Source organism: Microcaecilia unicolor, chromosome 4 (genome assembly GCF_901765095.1).
Source record: "Microcaecilia unicolor chromosome 4, aMicUni1.1, whole genome shotgun sequence".
Lineage (NCBI taxonomy): Eukaryota > Metazoa > Chordata > Amphibia > Gymnophiona > Siphonopidae > Microcaecilia > Microcaecilia unicolor.
The window spans coordinates 252,933,304-252,957,204 of record NC_044034.1 but is presented as its reverse complement, the minus strand read 5'-3'; the positions used below and the strand labels follow the sequence as shown (position 1 = coordinate 252,957,204).

The following is a 23,901-nucleotide window of genomic DNA, read 5'->3' as shown; positions in this document are numbered from 1 at the left end:
ATACTTACTTACACTTCTATTAACTGGCAGTTCTCCTGCAGAAGCTCTTGTGTTTCACAGATCTGAGTAGGGGGGGAGGGAGGGTATAGCCACAGAGAGAGGCTGGATACAGGGAGGGGGAAGGAATGGAGGGGGGAGTATGGCCACATGGAAGGACTGGACACAGGATGAGGTGGGTGACAGAGTAGAGATGGGAATATGGCCACAGGGAAGGATAACAGTCACAGAAAGGGAAAATGGACAATGGACATGGAGACGGAAGAAATGTCAAATGGACAGGAAATACTGGAAAAAGATTTAAGAGGAGACAGGAACACAGAAACCAAAGTCTGGGACAATGCAGTTAGAGAAAAAAAAATGACCAAAGTAGAAAGGGGATGGGACCTGATATACAATCTTTCTGTGGTTACAGTCAAAGCAGTTTACATATTATATACAGGTACTTATATTGTACCTGGGACAATGGAAGGTTAAGTGACTTGCCTAGAGCCACAAGGAGCTGCAATGGGAATCAAACACAGTTCACCAGGATCAGTGTCTGCTGCACTAACCACTAGGCTACTCCACTCAAGAATAATTTTATTTTCTATTTAGTGATAGGAACATGTCACGTTTTGGAATATACAGAGCCAGTGTTAAATGAGGCCCAGGACCTAAGGCAGAAACTTGGGAGGTAACCCCTAAGCCTGTTAACAGGCTGTGTCAGCTTCAGGCAGGCTTGGAACCCTCTGTGGCTTGGGGGCCCAGATCAATTGTCTTGGTTGCATTTCCTTCCCCCCCCCCACCCCCATGCCCATTGCTGGCCCTGACATCACTATCTTTATAGCGGTACAATGGGTTTTTCTGATGCTGTCCTGCATGTGCGAGTCTGGTTTTTCTGGTGTTTCAGCTGAATTTTTGCCTACATATTTCTATTAGTTTATGGTCACTTAATTTGTATTGGGTGAGGGTCTATCTGTGTGAGTGACCAAGATGGGATACTTGTCATGGAGTTTCTATGTAAGGATCTGTAGTAATCTGGCTTGTTCAGTTTTCCCAATAGCTGTGCTGATGTTCTATGGGCCTGTGTTTACCTAAGCATGGTCCGTGTTATGTGGGTTTTGGAAGTTAGGCCTGAATGGTAGGTTTGCTCTTATGTGGGTTTTGGAAGTTAGGCCTGAATGGTAGGTTTGCTCTAGGTCCTGAGTGAATTTTTGTACACTTTTGTATTTTACGGTATATTTACAGAGTTTATACTGCTTTTACTGAGACTGAGAAGAAACAAATATTTTTTGTACAGCAGGTTTTACGGGGAAAATGGCCTCTCCCCTAACAACTGGTGTAGAATAAAGCTGAACAAACGATTCTATGAGTGCAGAATGTGTTTGGATTTAATGCTGTATGGAGGAAGCATATGCATGTGGAGGGGGCTGTGGCTCATTGGGGGCTAATGAGTGCACGTTTTTCTACTACACCCTCCCAGTCCTCAACGCGGCCTGCAGGCTTTGAATCCTGTACTGCCACTCTCACTGCAGTTATTTGTTGGGGGTGGGACAGGTGCAGCAATGGGCAGATCAGTGGTGCAGTAGAGCTGTGGCAGGTGCTGGGTTTTTATCTGTTGAAAAGTTGGTAACCCTAGGCGCACCATGTAGCTGACAGGAATCTCCAAGCCCCATCAGCCAAAGACATCTTCAATCCACTGAACCTTCCCCATCATCAGAAACCTATGGCAGTCGTTGGTGGTGCTCCAAACTTCCAACTTTGGCACCTGTGGGCATACTCAGTTCTCACGTATGAACTGAACATGCATGAGAACTGAGCACGCCTGGGATGTCAGTGTCAGTGGATTAGAGTGCTGCCTTTGCTTTGCTTTTCTAAATATGGGTCAGTGGGCTGTGGATATCATTAGCTGGCAAAGATCCCTAGCCCCACCAGCTGAAGTATTTAATTTTGAAGTTGTGGTGGGGGGCAGGGAGAGAAGAGGAAATATACATGGCCGTCCAACCTATTTGCTGGTCCACCCAAAACTTGCCTTCTGGCTATGCCACTGATAGAAGCTTGTTTCTTCTGGGAATACAGCCTGCAAGGTTGGGGGGGAAGGTGCCAGTATCAGATGGAGACAAACTGGGCGATGGCGGTGGGGGAGGGGCATATGAGAGAGAGACTGATGGGGAATCGGGCTATGGTGGTAGGTGAAACAAAGAAGCAATTGTTTCTTTACTTCACCTGTCAAGAGGGTGCTGTCACACATCTGACAGCATGATTTGTGAAGGGAGACTATTGACTTCTGCCATTGATTAGCAGAGGTACTTTAATTTCCTAAAGTATCTTTGCCCAGAAATATAAAATAGGGGGGGGGGGGGGGGAAATAAGCCTTAGTAAGTCAGTTTCTAAAAGAACTACAGCTGAACTAGGAAGGGATTCCTCCCTCCCCTAACTTCACTAGGGGACAATGTTGGAGGGGATGGAGAAGGAGAAACAATAGAAGTCTGAGACGCTGACTGCTAGATTTAATGAAAAATTGTCGAGGCCTGCATTAGGGAATTGGCAAGTCAAGAGGAAGTGCATAACTTTTCACATATATTCTAACAAAGGGTTTGGTGTTAAAGTAAAAAGGAACACAATTTAAAGACCTTCTTTAAACAGTTGCTTCTGGAAGGGGGAAAGAACGCTAGACTGAGGAAGGTCTGGGACTGTTCTCATCCTCTGCGGTAGCTGATTAATTTCGGACATGATCATTATCATATGAGCCACGAGTTTTAACCTGCCTGTTACTGAAGTTGCATGGGGCTGTGGCTTTGAATGTACTAAATTGGAAACCTTTTGTATTTTTGTTTGAATGTTTTTAAGATGTGTGACAAAGCTGCACACTAATAGAAATTTAAATATAGGAAATATGAATGCTTGTTTTCTCTTTAAAATAAGGCCCTCAGAGCTTTTATATAGGACTGTCGTTTAACTTCCAGTTCATTTCTCTTCTCATTTCATTGTTGTAAGGGGAGGTGTCCCAGTTGCTGGGTGGTCCACTGACTGATTCACATTCCAAGGCCTGCACAGAATACTTGTTTCTCCTGGTCCTCTCCCCTCTTCACTCAAAGCACACACACCCTTATCCATAGGAACAGGTTCTCTCCAGAGGGAAGGGATTTCCCTTCAAGACCATCATTCAGAGACAGATTATGGGTATCCCACCTCTGTTGTTGAAGATATACAAAATAATTACCTCTTTGAGGTATTCCTTCTGTCCTGAGGTTGTACAGCATTGAATAAACACTGCTCTCCACACAAGTTTCCTTCATCTGTGTGAACTGGGTACCCAAAATCCTCTGTAATACTAAATGTTTATTTCTTATACTTCTCCACCATTCATGATGTATTGTAAGCCACATTGAGCCTGCAAAGAGGTGGGAAAATGTGGGATACAAATGCAATAAATAAATAAAATCCCTTTCAATAAGTCTTTTGGGGTTAAAGCATTTCCTGTTTACCAGGGCAAATCTATTCCTTTCTGAATCAAAAACATTATCTCCTTTCTGGGATCCAGTTTAATACATATCCTTTCCAATAGGAATAGTATTGTACACAGTACCTCGTCAGTAGTCTAGCTCCTGAGTGAGGCTTCTTTCCTTTATCCCTTCAGCTTGAGGTCAAAATATTGCTCCGCTTTTTAAATAGAAAAACAGCAAAAAGTAGCGAGATCAACACGACACTCCCAAGACACAGTGGGTACGATTAATAAAATATTTTATTAAATGAAAATTTAAAAAGACTCGACACGGAGCCGTGTTTCGGCGAAAAACGCCTGCTTCAGGAGTCTACAAGTCAAGAAAGGTATACAATTATAATACATTCAAATAAATAGAACCTAGAACAGTCATATAAATAGCAGAACAGGGGAAGTGCAGGGAAAAAAACTTAAGAGTGACTAAGCATAGTAAACAATGTAATAATAATAATAATGATGATGATGAAAGGAATAAAAATACTGTTAATGAAGTGGAAAGAATATGAGAGCAAGCAACTGTCATTGCCTTTGTTTGTTCCCCGCTCCCTTTTTTTTGACCTGTTGTTGCTTGCTCTCATATTCTTTCCATTTCATTAACAGTATTTTTATTTTTATTCCTTTCATCATCATCATCATTATTATTATTATTATATCGTTTACTATAATTAGTCACGCTTAGGTTTTTTTTCTCTGTACTGCCCGTCCCTTGTCATCCTCACTCTTTTTTTGATTACTCTGCCTGCCCTTTGTGGCCAGGTATGCTCTGTATTTACTCTTTCAGTTTGCTTGACCACGCCCCCTTTTTGCCACATTTTCCTGCTTGTAAGAGACCAGCTGGTTTCCTCTCCTTCATTGCTGCCTCCACACTGCTAGTTTAGCAACACTGCGGCTGCTTTTGGCTCCAGGTTTGTTGAACTTTTTCTTCTCTCATGCATTTATCTCCTTACATTTTTTCCTGCAGCCCTGTAGCTACTGTCAGATTCTCCACTAGCTCTAGCCATATAGTCACTCCGTGTTTATTCTTACTCTTTCACCTCTAGTGCCTTCACCTTTAGGACTAGCTGCTCCTCCGTGTTTCTAAACTCCCTTCCTCGTTATATTTCTGTCTTTCAGATGTCATTTACTGTTCCTCATCATACCGGACTCTTGCATATGCCTTCCCCTCCTCACTCAATTCACAGCCCTCTCTTACAGTATTACCAACAGCTCTCCCTCTTCACTAAGGGCCAGATGCACTAAACTTAACGAGCAAGTGGTAAACCGTGGCATGCACTAAATGCTTCTCCGAGCCATTTTCCGATCACGGTAGCAGCTAACGAAAACGGAATGCAGATGAGCAAATTAGTACCCCAAGGTGTATAAATCGTATTGTTATGAGATGCACTACCGTTTTCCGATTGCCTAACCGTGGAAAATCTAACGGGAGGTCTGTACCTCACGTTGGGGGGGGGGGGGGGGGGGGGGGCTACGCAGCCTCTAAAAACTTCTATAAATGTAACAAACAAAAAACAAATTGGGAAAAAAACGTCCAAGTGTGTCAGCTAAACGCGTTGTGATTGGCGGAGAGAGACCTGGAGGGGGGCATAATCAAAAGGGACATCCAAATAGTTTTTATATTTGGACGTCCTCGCAGAAGAACACCCATCACAAAAAATCTGGGGGAAAACGTTCAATTGCTCGTCAGGGCCGTCCTTTTTTATGTTTCAGTGAAGGACGTCCATGTTAGGCATCCTCGCACGTCCGATGCTGGCGGTGGTATTTGGTGCAACTCTTACCCCCCATCGCTCCCAGAGCCGCGCGTTCCCGGGGATGAGGGTCTGCACGGTCTGCCGCAATCCACCCCCTTCTTCCTAGAGTGGGGTGGCAGGGATCACCGGCTGTACCAGCGGCTGCAGCTTGCGCTCCGGCCCGAGGCTCTAACAAGTGCTCGTCAGGGATGTCATTTTTGGACGTCTTTGGCATGCGCAGAGCAGCCAGCATAACGCTTGGCTGCTCTGCGCATGCTCGACCGGCCGACTGTTTTCCGAGGAACTAGAGAGTGCAAGTGAGCTACAACGAGCAGCTCATTTGCATTCCATTTCCTTGATGCATCGCGGTTCCCTACTGATTCACTATGGAATCAGTAAGGGAACTGCTCTTCCCAGGACTTTAGTGCATCTAGCCCTAAGCCTTTCTTTACAGCACTGCTAACAGCTCTGTCTTCGCTAAGCCCACGTGGCTCTTGCCATTTATTTGCAAATTGCACTCTCCAGCCTTTTTTGCTCACAAGTATTTTCTTTCTGTTTGCCATCCCCAGGGTTTTGTCTGTCTTTCAAGCACATGTATTTGTTATTCATTTGTAAAACACAATCCTTAGTACATTATGTTTACAAACACTCTTTTTCTGTTTGTTATTCCCACAGTTTTGAATGATTGTTTTTTTAAAGCGCATTCATTTATCATTAGCCTTTTTAAAGGTACGTATTTATCCCTTTTGTTTTGTTCCCTTACCCTATTCAGTTTTATTCCAACTAAATGTATTTTTCATGCTCTGGTACCTTTCACTGTTTCAGGCTTGATTTGACTACCTCATTTATGGTGTTCCATTCATTGGTTTACACAACAAACAGGTCTGCATTTATTTTAATATATTATCCATACCTGATATCTCCTATAATGATTAGCCTTAATCCGGCAAAAGGATGAACAGAACTGTAGTTTCATTCTGTTTTCACAATTTTATATTGTTATTTATTTCATGGTCCATTTTAGAGTTTCTTTAATTTCATCTTATTAGTCTCATGTAATTCACAGTTTCTTTGGATGTTTTTCTATACATGGTTTTTATGTCTCTGTTTAAAAAAAAATAAACTTAATGTTTTATCAGTCATTACCATTTATATGATTGTTCTAAGTTTTATACATTTTTGTGTACTGCTATTTATGACTGTTCTAGGTTCTATTAATTTGAATGTATTATAATTGTATACCTTTCTTGACTTGTAGACTCCTGAAGCAGACGTTTTTCGCCGAAACACGGCTTCGTGTCGAGTCTTTTAAAATTTTCATTTAATAAAACATTTTATTACTCGTACCCACGGTGTCTTGAGAGTGTCGTGTTGATCTCGCTGCGTTTTGCTGTTTTTCTATTTTTATCCACGTAGCGGATCCAGTTTCTCCACTTTTTGTTGGTTTTTGTTTTTCACTTTTTAAATAGCAGGCAGAGGGGTGAATAAAGACACACTGCTTTGCAATCAGTTAACACTAGACACAAACTAAGGGTCCTTTCACTGAAGCTTAGTGCATACCAGTGGACATTAATTTACAGTAAATTCTGTGTGTCCTATTTTATACCCACGTGGCCCATAGCGCATTCGAATGCCCATTAACATGCGCTAAGTTTTAGTAAAAGGGCCCCTAAGTGAAGACAAAAGCTGAGTAGGCCCAAAGGCTGAGTTTGTGGCAAAAGTTCTGCTTCCTACACAGCAACCTCTCATCTATTATTCTCTCTTTAGGGGTCTGCTCCTTATTTTAGGATAGGCAATATCACTCTAGCCATCTCAGAAGAGGGATGCTGTAACCAGATGGTGTATATACCTCTTTTCTACTTTTATTTATTTATTGCATTTGCATCCCACATTTTCCCACTGTATGGCAGGTTCAATGTGGCTTACATATTGCTAAAATGGCGGTTACAAAATTTAGATTTGTAGAAGTCTAGTACATAATACAGAAGTACAATAAACACTTAAGTTGATATATTAGCATATTCTGAGAGAGGTTAATATCATTGTTTTCCCATTTCTGAACATTTCGTGATGTAAGTTGGTGTGGGATTAGGCAGATCCAGGGGGGAAAGACTTCTTGAAAAGATGTTTTTTCTGAATTGTAGGTAGTTTTCTGTGAGTTTCAGGTCTTTGGATAGTGAGTTCCAAAGTTGTGTGTCTATAAACGAGAGGCTGGCGGCATGTGAAGGTTTGTATTTTATACCTTTGCAGTTGGGATAGTGAAGGGTTAGGTAGGTTCTTGCTGTTCTCGTCACGTTTCTTATTGGTAGATCATTAAGTTCCGTCATGTAGTCTGCTGCGTGTCCGTAGATGATTCTGAGGACTATTGTGCATATTTTTAATGTTATGCGAACGTTAATAGGAAGCCAATGTAAGCTTCTTAGGAGGGGTTTTGCGCTTTCGAAGCATGTTTTTCCGAAGATGAGTCTGGCAGCTGTGTTTTGTGCTGTCTGTAGTTTTCTTATGATTTGATCGTTGCAGCCTACGTAACTACTATTGTAGTAGTCTGCATGGGTTAGCACCATGATTTGGATCCTGTTGCAGAATGAATCCCTGGGAAAGTAAGGTTTTATATGTTTGAGCTTCCACATAGTGTGGAACATTTTCTTGGTCGTGTTCTTAGCTTGGCCTTCTAGTGTTAGGTTGTGGTCAAATGTTATGCCTAAGATTTTCAAGTGGTCTGAGATTGGGAGGGATGAACCCTGTGCGTTAATTGCCGAGGGGGGAACACTATTGTATTGGGACGAGAGAATGAGACATTGGGTTTTATCTCTATTGAGTTTTAACTTGAATGCCGATGCCCAGGATTCCATGATGGTCATGCTGTTTATTATTTCCTTGGTGATTTCTGTGGCGTTCTGTTTGAAGGGAATATAGATGATGTCATCTGTGTAGAGAAATGGATTGAGGCCTTGCTTGGATAGAGATTTAGCCAGTAGTGTCGTCATTAGGTTGACTAGTATAGGTGAGAGCAGTGATCCTTGTGGTACTTCACATTCCGCTTTCCAAGGTAGAGATATATCTGAGTTTGATTTGACTTGGTATGTTCTGGATGTCAGAAATTCCTTGATCCAGGAGAGTGCTTTTCCTATAATTCCTATCTTGTTGAGGATTCTCAGTAGTATGTGGTGGTCGACCATATCGAATGCGCTTGATAGGTCAAATTGGAGTAGGAGGATGTTTTTACCCCTTGCTATTTCCTGCTTGAATCTGGTCAGGAGTGTGTTTAGTATTGTTTCTGTACTGTGCTGAGTTCTGAAGCCAGATTGAGATTCGTGCAGAGTGTTGAAATCAGTGAGGTATTCTGTTAGTTGTTTGGCAACTATGCCTTCTGTCAATTTGATTGTTAGGGGTATGGATGCTATCGGTCTATAATTCGAGGTGTCTTCTGCTTTTTTTTGTGTGTCTTTTGGGATGGGAGTTAGTATGATATTTCCTCTGTCCTGTAGGAATAGGCCTTTTTTGAATGGATAATTATGGTGCTCTGTGAGTTCTGTGACATATTGATTGGGGGGGGGGGGGGGTCATTCCAAATATGGTCTGCCGGGTATTCACTTGGGTTTGGATCTAGTTTGTTTATGAAGGTTTCTGGATTAATATTTCCCTGGTGCAGATTCTTGCGTAGATTGGTAATTTTTTCTTCAAAGTATTTGGCAAGATTGTCTGCATGTGGGAGGTTTGCATTCAGTGTAGTTACCGTTTTGGTGGTGTTTATTAGTTTGTATAATTTCTTTGTGTCTTTATAATCTGTGCCTATTCTCTGCAGAAGTTTCTTTTGGATTGTCTTATATTTGTATTTTTTTTGACTTTCCAGGCCTTTAGTGATTGTTTGGTTTTTTCCAGTTTCGTTCTAATTTTCTAGTTTACGTTTTTAGAATTTTTAGTTCTTCGTTAAACCAGAGTATTTTTTTGTGTTTTTGTGCTGATTTTGTACGTATGGGCGTTATTTTGTTGAGGATTTTGTTGCGTCATTCGTCCCAAACAGTGAAGAAGTCGGTTGAATCGGTTTTTGGTGCGTAGTTGTTGTTGTATATTTCTTGCCAAAATGTTTTGGGGTCTATTTTACCTCTTGTTTTATATAAGGCCCGGTGATGCATTTGGGGAAGACCTTTCTTTTTCCAGCATAAGGCCATAGTTAATTTAAAGTGGTCAGACCAAGGTACGCTTTTCCATTGCTGTTCCATTACCAAAAAGGTTCGGTCACTGGATAGTTTGTATGTTAATAGATCCAGTGCATGGCCTTTTATGTGTGTGGGGTTGTCTTGTGGCCAGTGGAAGTCCCACATTTGTAAGAACTCTTTGCATTCTAGTGTGTCATTTGAGGTTGTGTCCTTAAGGTGAAGGTGTATAGCTCCTATTATTATTAGGTTAGGATTTGGGAGGCATGCGTTTGATATAAAGTCCATGAGAGTTGGTTGGGCATCTTTCCAATTTCCTGGTGGTTGATATAATATGATGCAAATCAAATGAGCTGGGAGGGATTTGTTTTGTAACCTGATTGCGGCGATTTCAAGTTGTGTATTAATGGATTCTGCAATGGGTTCTGAAGTGAATTCGTCTTTCTAGATTAGGACTGTGCCGCCTCCTCTTTTACCTGTTCTGGTCCAATGGTTGATTTTGTATCCTGGAGGGCAGATGTCAAGAATTATGGGTTCATCTTGGTTAATCCAAGTTTCACTGATGAATATTAGGTCTAGATTGTCCTGTGTAATCCAGTCTGTTAAGGTTTCCGTTTTGTTTCTTACTGATGTAGCGTTTATATATCCTATTTGGACCTGTTTAAAGGTTTCGTCTAAGGCGGGTATTAATGGAATATTTATTAGTTGACGTGTGATCGATGTGTTAGGTGTGTATGGGTTCTTTTCTCCTGTTTTCTGTTTTGTTTGTGTGATGATGATTTTCCATGGTAAGGTCTGGTTTCGATCTGGTGACAGTAGTTTAATCTGTTCGTCCTATGTGTATTATGGGAATGATATTCTGTTCTTCTTGGGATAGGGCATCTATTGTATGTACTAGAGCCAGGATGTGTAATCGTAGGATTAGTTTTGTATGGTTCTTTTTTTTTTTTTTTTTATGAATTCTGATTTATGACTGGTACCGGTTTGTGACACTGAGGTTGGGGAGAGGTAGGATAACCTCTGGCTTTTTTTTGTTTGCTGTATTGTTTGTTTCAAGATTAGATCTGTTTCTCTGGCTGCAGTGTCTCGCCTGCCTTGTTTGCTTGCAGCACTTTTTGATTGCCTTTTTGTTTTTTTGCTTGTAGCACTGTTTAGGTTAAAGATTAGATCTGTTTCTGTGGCTGCAGTGTTATGCCTACCTTGTTTGCCTGCTGCCTTCCCTGTTGTTGGTAGTGCCGAATTTGGGGTGATGGCTTCTGGTTGTCGTAGACACGCAGTGGTTTCTATATTATTTCCAGTTTTCTCCTACCTTTTTGTTTGTCGTATGTCCTGCAGGTGCTTGATTGTTGGTCTCCGTTGATGCTGGGGTACAGAGAGCTGGTTTTCCTTGTCGGCGGCCTGGAGGGGTCGGTTGCTGTTTGTTCTGTGGTGCTGCGAGAGTGAGGTCAGCTGGTCCTTCTCGTTAACGGCTTCTGCTGCTGTTCACTCTGAGCTCGTCCCGCTGCTCTCCCGCAATCCAGTAAAGGGAAAGTGTGGAAAAGTGGTGTGAGGATGGTTTGAGATCCTTTGATAGTGGTCTCGGTGGTCGCATGTCCCGTGTTCGCTCAGGAGTTCATCTCATGTGGAGTCTCATTGTGCTCCCTGGGTACTCAGCTCAGTTTCAGCTGGAGGCCGTGTCTGTTAGGCCCGCGGACCTGATCCAGCAGTTCCCTAAGGTCTGTGAGAGTGGTGGATTGCGGTCCGGTGGTGTCGCTACTCAGAGCTCCCAATTTGATATAAGTTGAGGGATGCGGTCCAGCAGATCCAAGTCCCAGTGTCTGGTTTAGATAGGCTGCTTTCTCCTGTCTTGAGGGCTGGAAACTGCTCTCCCAGTGTACAAAGGAGCAGACAGAGGACTTGGAGCAGGTGAAGGACTCAGGAAGCAGCACACATCAAATAATAATACAGTTAGTGATGCCACCTACCAGTAACTGGTAGTTACTTGGTATAGGCCTGCAGGAGCATACTGGGCTAGTGAGGGTCTTGAAAGGGTCCTTACACTGGTTAAAGTTCTTATTTATTTCATTTATATCCCACTTAAAACCTAAGCAGATTCCGATCTTAAAACATATACAATAAAAAAAACATACATACATACAGAACAAACTGACAAATTTGCTATCACATTAAAAAAAAAAAACAACCCTCTTCCTAGTCTTTCCCCTATCTCTTTTCATACAACTGTGTCAAACTGCCAAAAGTGCATTGGCAATTAAGTGTGTTTTTAACAATCTTTTTAAAACTGCCCCAGTGTACTGCACAAACGTACATAACCTGCCAATATGTTCCACAACCAGGACCAGCTATGGAAAAGGCCATCTCTCTTGTCTCAGCATAGTGCATTAACATGGATTTCTAATCTGATAAACGCATCCCCAGCTCAGACTTCAAACTGCACCGTGGGCAATACGGTGATACGACCCTTGTTGAATGCCACGGTAACTGTGCACAATCTGATGAAGAAATGTCAAAATGTTATACTGAATATGAAAACACACTGGCAGCCAGCGTAGCTGTCTCAAAACAGGCAAAATATGTGAACCCCACCCTCACCCCCACTAAGCCATGCAGCAACATTTTGTAACACTTGCAAGGCCCTACATCTAGATGCCGTGGAGGGGCATAATCGAACGGGGCGCCCAAGTTTTCATGAGGGCTTCCTCGCAGGATGGCCCCCGCAAAGGGGCGGGGAAACCTGTATTATCAAAACAAGATGGGCATCTATCTTTAGTTCGATAATACGGTCGGGGACGCCCAAATCTCAACATTTAGGTCGACGTTAGAGATGGTCGTCCCCGGTTTTCAGCCATAATGGAAACTGAGGACGCCCATCTCAAAAACAACCAAATCCAAGCCCTTTGGTCATGGGAGGAGCCAGAATTCGTAGTGCACTGGTCCCCCTCACATGCCAGGACACCAACTGAGCACCCTAGGGGGCACTGCAGTGGACTTCACAAATTGCTTCCAGGTGCATAGCTCCCTTACCTTGGGTGCTGAGCCCCCCCAAACCCACTCCCCACAACTGTACACCACTACCATAGCCCTTACAGGTGAAGGGGGGCACCTACATGTGGGTACAGTGGGTTTCGGGTGGGTTTTGGAGGGCTCACATTTACCACCATAAGTGTAGCAGGTGGGGGGGGGGGGGGGCTGGGTCCGCGTGCATGAAGTGCACTGTACCCACTAAAACTGCTTCAGGGACCTGCATACTACTGTAATGGAGCTGGGTATGACATTTGAGGCTGGCAAAAATTTTTATTAAGTTTTCTTTTTTTAGGGTGGGAGGGGGTTGGTGACCACGGGAGGAGAAAGGGGAGGTCATCCCCAATTCCCTCCGGTGGTCATCTGGTCAGTTCGTGCACCTTTTTGAGGCTTGGTCGCAAGAAAAAATGGACCAAGTAAAGTCGGCCAAGTGCTCGTCAGGGACGCCCTTCTTTTTTCTATTATTGGCTGAGGACGCCCATGTCTTAATCACGCCCCAGTCCCGCCTTCGTTTCGGTGCTGACGTGCCCCCGTGAACTTTGGTCGTCCCCGCGACGGAAAGCAGTTGAGGATGCCCAAAATCGGCTTTCGATTATGGCCGATTTGGGCAAATTATATAAATCCAAGTTCTATTGCTTTGGGAACTGACAAGCAAGGAAACAGGCCAGTTATTTAAAAAAAAAAAAAAAAAAGGCTATTTATTTACAAGTGAGCAAAACAACCCAAAAAGTGAAAGCATGAGTGACTAAGAATGATTTACACATATGAGGAAGGTCAAGAATGTAAAGGTTCTTATCAGAGAATTAGTCAGGGCAAATTAAACTCTGGGTCAGGCACTAAAATCAGGCCTCCTATCATTACCCTTTAGCAATAACAGAGCTGGAGTACAACCTGGATGTAGGTGAGAGGGTAGCAGGTAATCTCAGCACAGGACACCAGACGAACAGCTGAATGCAGAAGAGCCCCAGCAGGACCCAGCAGTGCAGCAGAGAGTTTGTCTGGTAGAAACCTGAACAGTGGTAATTCAGGTCAAATGGAAAAACCAGCTCCTTGGTTTTGAGCTCTTCTTTATACAGTTGTGGTGGAGAGAGCATCCTCGAAGATAAGCAAGCAGCTCCCTCAAACTTTATATCCCTGAAGATGCAGTTTGTGAAAAGCTACTTTGAAAGACCTTACCTTAAAGTCTGTTTTCCTTGTAGCTATTGCTTATGCTAGAAGAATTTCAGGCCTTATATTTTAGAGATCCATTCCTCTGTTCCTTCCTTTGTTCCCAAAGTGGTCTCTGCAACCCACCAGCCTTACCTGCTGATAATTTTCTTTCCTTTACTCGCAGCAGATGAATTCAGAAACTGGTGGATTTTGTACATCTTCTAGCAAGTGAAGATAGAGATAACGAATTGAAGGCAGTGATATTAGGCAGCCAGCTCCTCCTTCACTCGGTATGTCTCATCACAAAGCAGCAACAGACAAGAGACCTAGAATCCTTCCTTGCCACCAAAGCATCACAGAAATCATCGTTGTATTGATCCAGAAACATTCTCCTTTGTTCTTTTATGTTATTTCATGTCTCGCTCATGGACTAAAGGCAGTGAGTGTCTCCGCCTCTGGATTTTTGCCTCGGCTCCATGTTTCTGTAAAGAGCTTGGTTCCGTCTTGCAGGGAGTGCTTAGCCTATTTCTCGAGGTACAACTTTCCTTCACCCTGTGCATAGCACAGGGCTCCATCTCTGTGAGTAAGGCATGGCCTTATCCTTCTCTGCTGGTAGAGGTAAGTTCTGCTTTCAGATAATCCTCGGGCTTCCATGCTGGTGCTACAGTGGGGATGTGGCATTCCTCCATCTTGGAGGGTGCCGCATTGCTTCTTGTTCTCTCATCTGCCTCCGTTTCTGGTGTGCTGGTCATTCTGTTTGAGGAATGAATGCAGCTTTGTGTCCTCTGCTGGGGTCCTTCCAGTCATACTTGGGGGCGCAACCTCTCTCCCTTTGCGTGGGCAAATATTTTGTACTCTGTAGGTTATATCTTGTTTTAAAAAAGAAAGGCTGCTTGTATCCCTTCCCAAATTAGCATAAACCAGCCATTCTCAACTGGGAGAAGTAAAAGAAACCAATGGGGGTATATGAGAAGGATAATTTTATTCACCATAATTTCTCATGAGAGATTAATACAGTAACAAAACAAGATGTTTTCTGTCTACATCTCTGAAATATTCTTCTGAAACGCTAGCTTATATCGTTTGTTTCAAACAATGATTCTTTCTCTGCAAAACTGTCCCTCTCACAGCTTATCTGATTTCCAGGGTCTGGTTCTTTTAAGCTGTTAAAACAACATTCTTTTGCTGTCCTTCCCAGGCCTGCTTGCCTGCTCCCTAAGGGTATCATAAATTCCTGAGTTTACACATGCTCATGTTCTTTAATAAATTACAGGCTTCCTAATCTCTGATAGATTCCAAAGTCACACAGGCTCCTCAATCTCTGGCCTTTTAACCCATTCCATAATGCATAACTTGTGCTCATATTTCTACATTCTCTCCAGCTCTTCTGGGCTTTCGGGCCCTGGCATCCTTCCTGTTTTCTCTTCCTCTCTCAGGGTGGCGGTGTCTGGTCTCTTCTCTGTCTGTGCACTCTTGGGCAAAACCTTTATGCACCTGTTCCTTTCTGGGTGTTCCTCCGCACCGTGGTTGTGATCTTGCTCTGGTGGTCTACCAGGGGTACATGGGGTCCTCATTTCCCTCTGGTTATTCTCTCCTGCCATATTGTCCTCTCCTGGAATTGTTGGCTGATTTGTCTTCACCCTTTGAAGTTCTTCTGAGGTTCTTCTCTTCTTCAGTTTCTCACACCCTAATGGAGAGACTGCTTTGCTACATCCCATTAGTCTGGACTGGTCTGGTATAGATGATAAGGAAGGAAAAATTGTTATCTGATAATTTTCTTTCCTTTTTTTATACCGGGCCAGGCCTGACACCCTCCCTTTCTGGTTTCTTGCAGTGTTGAAGCTTCAGGGACTTGCCTCTCCTTCACCTATGTGGATTTGATCGGTTGGGGGTCATTGGAGCAATACTGTTTTCATCAGAGTGACAGTCATCTTCTCTCTTCGTTCCACCATGCTTTGCTAGTGCTATATAGTTCATGATTCAGATTGAACATCGAGCCACTTTTCCTGGTTGGGAGCATATCTTGGAGTGAGGGCCAGGTGGCTACTTGCCATGCACTGCCCCCTCGATGGGTGGTGCGGTTGATTCTCGTGCGCACAGGAGCTCCTAGATGTCTGGTGCCTGTGTACGATTGGCTTCCATGTCTGTATTTTCCTTTTTTTTTTTTTTGTTGTCACAGGTCAGAGCACCATTGCTTGGCTATTCTAAATACTGAACATTCCAGGCTGCACAAATACCCTTAAGGGGCAAATTACTTGGAACTTTTTTCTGTCTCCTTCTGCTGGTGGATGGACACAACCCATTAGTCTGGACTGCTCTGGTATGATTTAAAGGAAAGAAAATTATCAGGTAAGAACATAATTTTTCCTTCATTTCTGTTTCCCTTCCCCAGCTCCATAGTCTCCAGAATCTCTCTCCTTCCTTCCCTCCCAGGGGTCTCCTGCATTTTTCTCCTTCCTACACCCCTCTTTTCATCCACCTGTCCTGTAGTCCATGTTCTGCATTTCCCCTCTCTTATCTCCCCTCCTCCCCCAATCTCAACATCACCCTTTGTCTCTTTCCCTCATCTCCCTTCTAGTCCTGTGGGACTGAAGAAAAGTACCTGGCTCAGTCTGCTCAGTACTGGTGATTAATTTTGGCACAGAGGAGCCTTGGTGCCACATGCGTGAAGGCCATGCTTGTCCTGCCCCTTCTGACATGTTCCGTACACATTGCATATGTGTCACTTGGGGCAGGGCTAACAAGGTCTTTGCGCATGTGGCACCATGGCTCCTGCGTGCTGAAGTTAAATCGCCAGTACTGAGCTGGGCTAGGAAGGGAGAGGGGAGATCTCCTTGTGGGCTACATGAAATTCATTGTCGGACCGCATGCGGCCTGCGGGCTGTAGGTGTTTGCTCAATTATTGAATCTAGTAGTTGAATTTCTCATTATAAGCTGCTTTGGGCCAAATGGAAATAGGTAATCTGTAAATTGCAACTGTGATTTTAAGGTCACTGTTCTAGTCTGTTAACACTGTTAAATGTCAAAAGGTAGAGAAAATCAGAGCTATGCTTGTATATCTTTTCATTCTGATGACCAAAAGAAATATTGTTCAAAAGCACTTGTTCAAGTAGCAGCACCTGTGGCCCATCGGCAGTTTTCAGCAGCATTAGCTGAATAATGCTGCTGAAAATTGTTAGACCTTCCTGGTGCTATCTGAATAACATCAGAGTGGGGAAATTATTTGGCTAGCAGCTACATCTAGCACTGTCACCCCAACAACCCAAGGCAGAAAAATTGCTGCCTTGAGTTGTCTGGATAGTTACAGTTGTCTCATAGCTGTTTTATTGTATCCATTTGCTAACCTTCATTTTTTCTTCCTCTGTTCAGCTTTTTCCTGGTAGCCCTATGTGCTCATGGCATCTCAGAAGAGTTTGATAGTCGTCATCACTTACAAAATCCTTTTGATGCTCTAACTTTCCTAGACAAACATCAAGCTTTCCACAATGGTCTGGGCACCTAAGGTAATATACCAGTTGCCATTTTTGTGTCATGGCCTAAGTTGATGGTTCCCAAATTTTATTGGTTCACGGAGCCCCTAGGCTACACATTTCCTCTTGGGTGTTTTCACACCCCCTCCATGGACAGGGTAGAGTCCTACCTTTGCTGGCGGAGATGCCCAAGCCCTACCAGCTGAAGAGGTCCAAAGCCCAAGTTCCATGATGCCTAAACAGTGAGCAAATTGGCAGAATCCAATTAAAACTTAAATAACCTCATAACTGGAGTGAGCTTTTTACAGCAGCTTTAGAGGTTGGGAAGTAGGACCAATGATGGGCATACTTCTGTGTCCTGTAAATGGCAAAAACAGGTCAGAATCAAAGTAGGAGTGGGCTTGAACGGCAACCCAGTAGTTGGGAAGTAGGACTTGTGCCAGGCAGACTTCTACGATATGTGCCCCAAAATTGGCAGGAAGAGAGAGAGATGAAATATATACCAGTATTTAATCATGAAGTGGAACCAGTGCAGAGTTCCAGTTTCAATTCTGGCCACTTTGATGGATAGACTGTGCAGGTCTTGATTGGCTAACATTTACTATGTTTTTTTTTTTTGTAATCATTTATTTATAATTTTTCATTTTACAAGGGTCACTTGCAAACAGTAATACAGAGATGACTGCACATTAATACAAGATAAGAAGAAAAGAATCCCAACTACATATATGGATTATATACAATCTTTCTCTTTCTTAGACCACAAAGTGAAGAAAAATAGGGAGAGTGAGATAAGACAAGGAGATCAATTAAACACTAAACAGAAAAAAGAAAACATGGTATTAACCTGACTATCCCCAGATATTACTCATCTAATTCATTATTCCACATTGATCATCTGGTTGGCTGGCTTCTTCAAGACCAAATACGGTGTATAGTCAATTCATTTCATTGAGAACGTAATTATTGTCCAGATTTTAGTTAGAAATAATACATCTGATTACATTCTCTCTCTTTTAAAAACCAGAAGTTATTTAACAATACATATACTTAAGTCTCTAATTCAAATCCCACTGATTAAAGCAATCTCAGTTTTCACAGGCTTAACTCCTTTCAAAGTAATAATTAAGAAAATATTTCTGAGGAAAACTTTAGGAGTCATACCTGGAACTCTGGGAAAAACAATAATCTCGATATTAATCATCCACAATAACATCCACCAAATCATTCAAAGTTTCTGGTCCATTATCATTTTCAGGATCATAACCACTTCTAGCTTGTGTAGAACTTCATTTATTATATCAATTTTTCACTCTCAAAGGGTTCAGTCAAATTGTCCATGTAACTCTCCAATAAGACTATATCTGAAACGAAGTTATTTACTACCGCCGTCAGGTCCCGAAGCACTTCCAGATGGCATTCAATGTAACCTCCACGGAAATTTACTATGTTTTTATGTTCGGCCACCAATGTCGGCACTTCACATGCTTAGGTCAACAAGAGGATTGTGAAAAATTACAAGAGGGCCTTATGAGACTGGGCATCCAAATGGCAGATGACATTTAATATTAGCAAGTGCAAAGTGATGCATGTGGGAAAGAGGAACCTGAACTATATCTACTCGATGCAAGGTTCCACATTAAGTGTCACCAACCAGGAAAGGGATCTAGGTGTCATTGTTGATGATACGTTGAAACCCTCTGCTTAGTGTGCGGCAGTGACTAAGAAAGCAAATAGAATGTTAGGTATTATTAAGAAAGTAATGGAAAACAAAAATGAGGACGTTATAATGCCTTTGTATCGTGTGACCACACCTTGATATACTGTGTGGAATTCTGGTCACTGCATCTCAAAAAGATATAGTGGAATTAGAAAAGGCACAGAGAAGGACAACGAAAATGATAGGGGATGGGATGACTTCCCTGTGAGGAAAGGCTAAAGCGGCTAGGGCTCTTCAGCTTGGAAAAAGACGGCTGAGGGGAGATATGATAGAGGTCTATAAAATGAGTAGAGTTGAATAGGTAGGCGTGAATCGCTTGTTTATTCTTTCCAAAAATACTAGGACAAGGGGGCACGCAGGGAAGCTACAAAGTAGTAAATTTAAAACAAATCATAGAAAATATTTGTTTATGCAGCGTGTAATTAAACTCTGGAATTCGTTGCTAGAGAATGTGGTACAATCAGTTAGCGTAGGTTTAAAAAAGGTTTGGATATCTTCCTAAAAGAAAAGTCCATAAGCCATTATTAAGATGGACTAGGGGAAAATCCACTGCTTATTTCTAGGATAAGCAGCATAAAATGTATTGTACCGCTTTGGGATCTTGCCAGGTACTTGTAACCTGGATTGGTCACTGTTGGAAACAGGATGCTGGGCTTGATGTACCTTCGGTCTGTCCCAGTATGGCAACATTTGTGTACTTATGACTTTCTCGTTGCTCAGGCAGCATGGAGCTTGGGACTCTTCAGCTAGCGAGGCCATCTACTTTCCTTTTTATAGAATACTGGCTATATATGTGTGTGTAGCATTTAGGTAAATGAATGCATAGATAGCCGGTGTAAATGTGTGCATCTAAGTGCTGGAGATATGTCGGTAGCTTTATAGTATTCTATAAGTTACAGAGAAATATGGGAGTCCTGCCCTGGTTCCACCCCTGTGTATGCCCCCTTGAAAATACACACTATGCAAGATCCATGTGTATTTACAATATAATGCTTGGGTGGCATATTGGCATGTTTGTGTGCACATTCGTTATATACGTATGCACGTTCATTCATCGGTTCAAATCCCACTGCTGTTCCTTGTGATTCTGGGCAAGTCACAACCCTCCATTGCCTCCGGTACAAAATTAGATTGTGAGCCCTTCAGGGGCAGGAAAATACCCAGTGTTCCTGAATGTAACCCACCTTGAGCTACTACTGATAAAAGGTGTGAGCAAAATCCAAATAAATATTTGTTGGTATTATAAACATTTATGCGCACAATACATGCATAAATGTTAGCACATATGTAACAGAATTGCCGTCAAGAATGTAAATCTGTAAGGGGGGCAAACTTTAGGCACCTACAACTCATCAATTTGTAGCCTATTTTATAAAGAAAAATGTGCATATGCGTTTCTTTCTAGAATACCAGTGTAACATGTCAAAAACACATGTATAGTGTGGAGCGTAAACACTTAAACCAACCACAGAGCTGGTGCAAATGCTCTTGCATAGATCATAGTATTTGATAATCTATGCATATAAACGTGTGCCCCACCATCAAACATGCTATTACATTTTAAGTGCTATTTTATAGAAATGCACGTTGCTGGAGAATTGGGCATTTATGTGTGTTTGCACATACGTGTGTATATACCGCTCTTCTAGCCATTTATGCACATTCTTGGTTCCAAAATGTTGGTGATATAATTTTGTATGAGAGGTACCAAGTTTCTACTCATGTATTTTATATCATAGTTGCATATATTTCAAACCCCTCCCTACTCGCACCTTGGGAACACCTACACACAGTGCACAGTCCACCTTCTGACTTCTGCCTAATGGTTAGTTCAGCAGCCTGAGAACCTGGGGAACTGGGTTCAATTCTCACTACAGCTCTGGGCAGGTCACTTCAACTCTCCATTGCCCCAGGTACAAAATAAATACTGCTACTACTATTTATCATTTCTATAGCGCTACAAGGCATATGCAGCGCTGTATATAATATGTAAACCGCTTTGATTGTAACCACAGAAAGATGGCATATCAAATCCCATCCTCTTTCCTCTCCCTTATTGCAGGGGTGGGCAACGTTGGTCTTTGAGGGCCGCAACCCAGTTGGGTTTTGAGGATTTCCCCAATGAATTTGCATAACCCACAATCTGGAGTGTCACTTGATATCCTGTTATGATCAGATAATAATCCTCTAACTAATGATAACAGTTCTAAAATTCACCAAATACTTTCAAAGTTATAAGCAAAAATAATTTATTCATATTTATTTATCTCTAAATCAAAGTACATAGTCCTAGTTACCGTGCACTCATTCACTCACTCTATCATACTTCACTCTGTGCCAGTATACAACGGTGTTGCTGAATAACACATTTACATTCCTAATGACCTAAACTAATACAAATACAAACTAACCTCTGCCAAACTCTGCATTTACTAATTAATGCTTAGAAGCTTACATATCTAAGCTCTGCCTCAAAGCAGTCCACTTTGAAACCTCTTTACAAGTTCATGCAGACCAATAAAGGTCACTGAAAACACAGTCTGTTATAAACGTCTCTCCAATCACTGAAAAAAACAGTCTGTTGTAAATGTCTCTCCACCAGAAAAAGATTTACATATCCTGTAGATTTAAACTTATCCTCCACAGCGTCTTCACTCGTTGATGCCTGGTTGAACACGGGTAGCTGCAGACGTCATCAAACAATGCCAAAAAGCACTAACAAACTCTTCAATTGCGTCTCAGCTTACTCAGTGAGCACTGCATACTTGCGCTCTCGGGAAAGAAACATACTTGTCTCCACCTGCTTGTGCAGTAGCTAGATCTTATGCCCAACGTGTTTCGCCAGACGGCGTCCTCAGGGGCTTGATCTATACAATACAAAAGCAGGGTCACTAGTGACTACACACTATAACATTCCTCCTCCATTATTTAAACCACTATGTATAATATAACTTTAACCACTACAATTGTAATTGTACCTCATTGTGGCATACGCCAGCATGGACACCCGTTAGGTAAGCAGGAGACTCGGCTATGCTCCTCCCACACTCCGAGCATGCCCAGAAGCTATACAGCCCCTTGTATCTCTCAACTATTTATAAACCTGTCCACTCTACTTCTTTATTGAGGCCAGTAGGAGTCACTGTTCTCCATTCATAGATCAGACTCTGCTCCACTTGCATCATTCTCTGCAACACATTACCACCTTGAATAATTTAATTTCCATTAGATAACTTATTTATTTTATTTATTTTCAGTATTTATACTAAGCAGTTTACAATTTTCTTTTTCAGATACTGGTATTGGCCCTTCTGGGCTCACAATCTAGTATTTTCTCCGAGGACAAGCAGGCTGCTTGTTCTCACGACTGGGTTGACGTCCACGGCAGCCCCCACCAACCGGAACAAAAACTTCACGGGCGGTCCCGCACGCAGGGCACGCCCACCGCGCATGCGCGGCCGTCTTCCCGCCCGTGCGCGACCGTTCCCGCTCAGTCTTTTCTTTTCCGCGCTGGAGAGAGCCGTGTTCGTCTCTCTCTCTGTCAGCCCCGGAAACCGGATCGCGCCTTAGACGCGAGTTTTTCTTCTTCTTCGTTTGTTTTTCTTTTGTTCTGTTTTTTCTTTTAAAAAAAAAAGAAAGAAAACTTTGTTTTACTCCCCTCGTACGTTTAGCGGGGGGCGCCTCGTTGCGGCCTTGTGGCCGCGCGGTCGATTTCTTTTCGGGTGTGCTTCTTACCGCCACCATCGACGACTTTGACTTCGCCGACGCGATTTTTCCGTCGATGTCCTCGAAGGTCCCGAGTGGATTTAAGAAGTGTGGTCGGTGCGGCCGGCATATCTCGCAGACCGACACTCACGCTTGGTGCCTCCAGTGCCTCGGGCTGGAGCACGATACCAAGACGTGCACCTTGTGTCTCGGTTTACGGAAATGGACACAGGTGGCGAGGCAAGTTCTGCGGGACCATCTTTTTGGAACTTGCGACGGCCCCTCGACGGCATCGGTGTCGACGGCCGGATCTTCGGTACCGGTACTGATGTCCACGAAATCGGCACCGACGGCACCAACCCCAGGAGCACAGGTTCCGTTGGCCCGCCGGTTTCCGGAGATGGCAGGGGTGAGCGGCCGCGCGGGCAATCGGCCCCAGTCACTCCCTCTACCCAGGGCCATCGGGACCGAACCCTGTCGGACCCGATCCCTCGAGGCCGAGGGGGATCTACCGCCTCCTCTTCGGTACCGCCAAGCGCCGATGACGGGCACCGGAAGAAAGCTAAAAAGCACCGTCATCGGCCGAGGGGGATCTATCTCCTCCTCTTCGGTACCGCCGAGCGCCGATGACGGGCACCGGAAGAAAGCTAAAAAGCACCGTCATCGGTCGCCCACGGCGCATGTGGCTACCAGCTCCGGCTGCAGAGATGACTCGACGCCGAGGAAGCGGCAGCGCCGGGAGGAGCGTTTCCCCTCGGTGGTAGAGGTATCGCTACGTCAGGGCACGGGCACTTCGGTGCCGTCTCCTGGACCCGAGCAGATTCTGGCACCTCCACCAGCCCCCTCGCCTTTCCCGACAGCGGGCCTTGACGAGTGCCTCCGAGCCATCCTTCCGGGGATCCTGGAAGGGCTGATGCGCCAGACTGTGCCGGCGCCGTTGATGGAGGCGCCGGCGTGCTCTAGCCCGGTGCCGAGGCCTTCGACGCCGCTTGCGGTGCCGGTCTCAACCGCCACGCAGGTGGAGTCGACGTCGATGGAGGGAGCTTCATCCCCGCCAGCACGGGAGTCCACCGCTCGATGCCGCCACCGAGGACTCGGTGCCTCGAAGTCGAGCCGGGCCCGGTTGAGTTCTAAGCTACAGGAGCTCATGTCCGACACCGACGAAGAGGCCTCGTGGGGGGAGGAGGAGGACCCCAGATATTTCTCCTCAGAGGAGTCTGTGGGCCTTCCCTCTGACCCCACTCCTTCACCGGAGAGGAAGCTCTCGCCACCTGAGAGCCTCTCCTTTGCCTCCTTTGTCAGGGATATGTCTATCTGCATTCCCTTTCCCGTGGTCTCTGTGGATGAGCCGAGGGCCAAGATGCTCGAGGTCCTCGACTATCCATCACCACCTAGAGAGTCCTCCACGGTACCGTTGCACAATGTCCTCAAAGAGACACTGCTTCGGAACTGGTTGAGACCTTTATCT

The 23,901-nt window shown here is 43.8% G+C and overlaps 1 protein-coding gene across 4 annotated transcripts in view; it reads left to right on the top strand.

The window, feature by feature from the left end:
• CHST10 (carbohydrate sulfotransferase 10) overlaps nt 1-23,901 on the top strand; it is a 115,263-nt gene that overhangs the window by 30,288 nt on the left and 61,074 nt on the right. For 3 of the 4 annotated variants that reach the window (XM_030201423.1, XM_030201420.1, XM_030201421.1), the window contains one exon: nt 16,908-17,041. In XM_030201423.1, coding sequence (XP_030057283.1) covers nt 17,024-17,041 — 18 coding nt within the window. In that variant the 5' untranslated portion in view covers nt 16,908-17,023. Of the gene's footprint in view, nt 1-15,843; nt 15,888-16,907; nt 17,042-23,901 lie in introns of those variants that run through there. The other variant, XM_030201422.1, reaches the window with a different exon arrangement.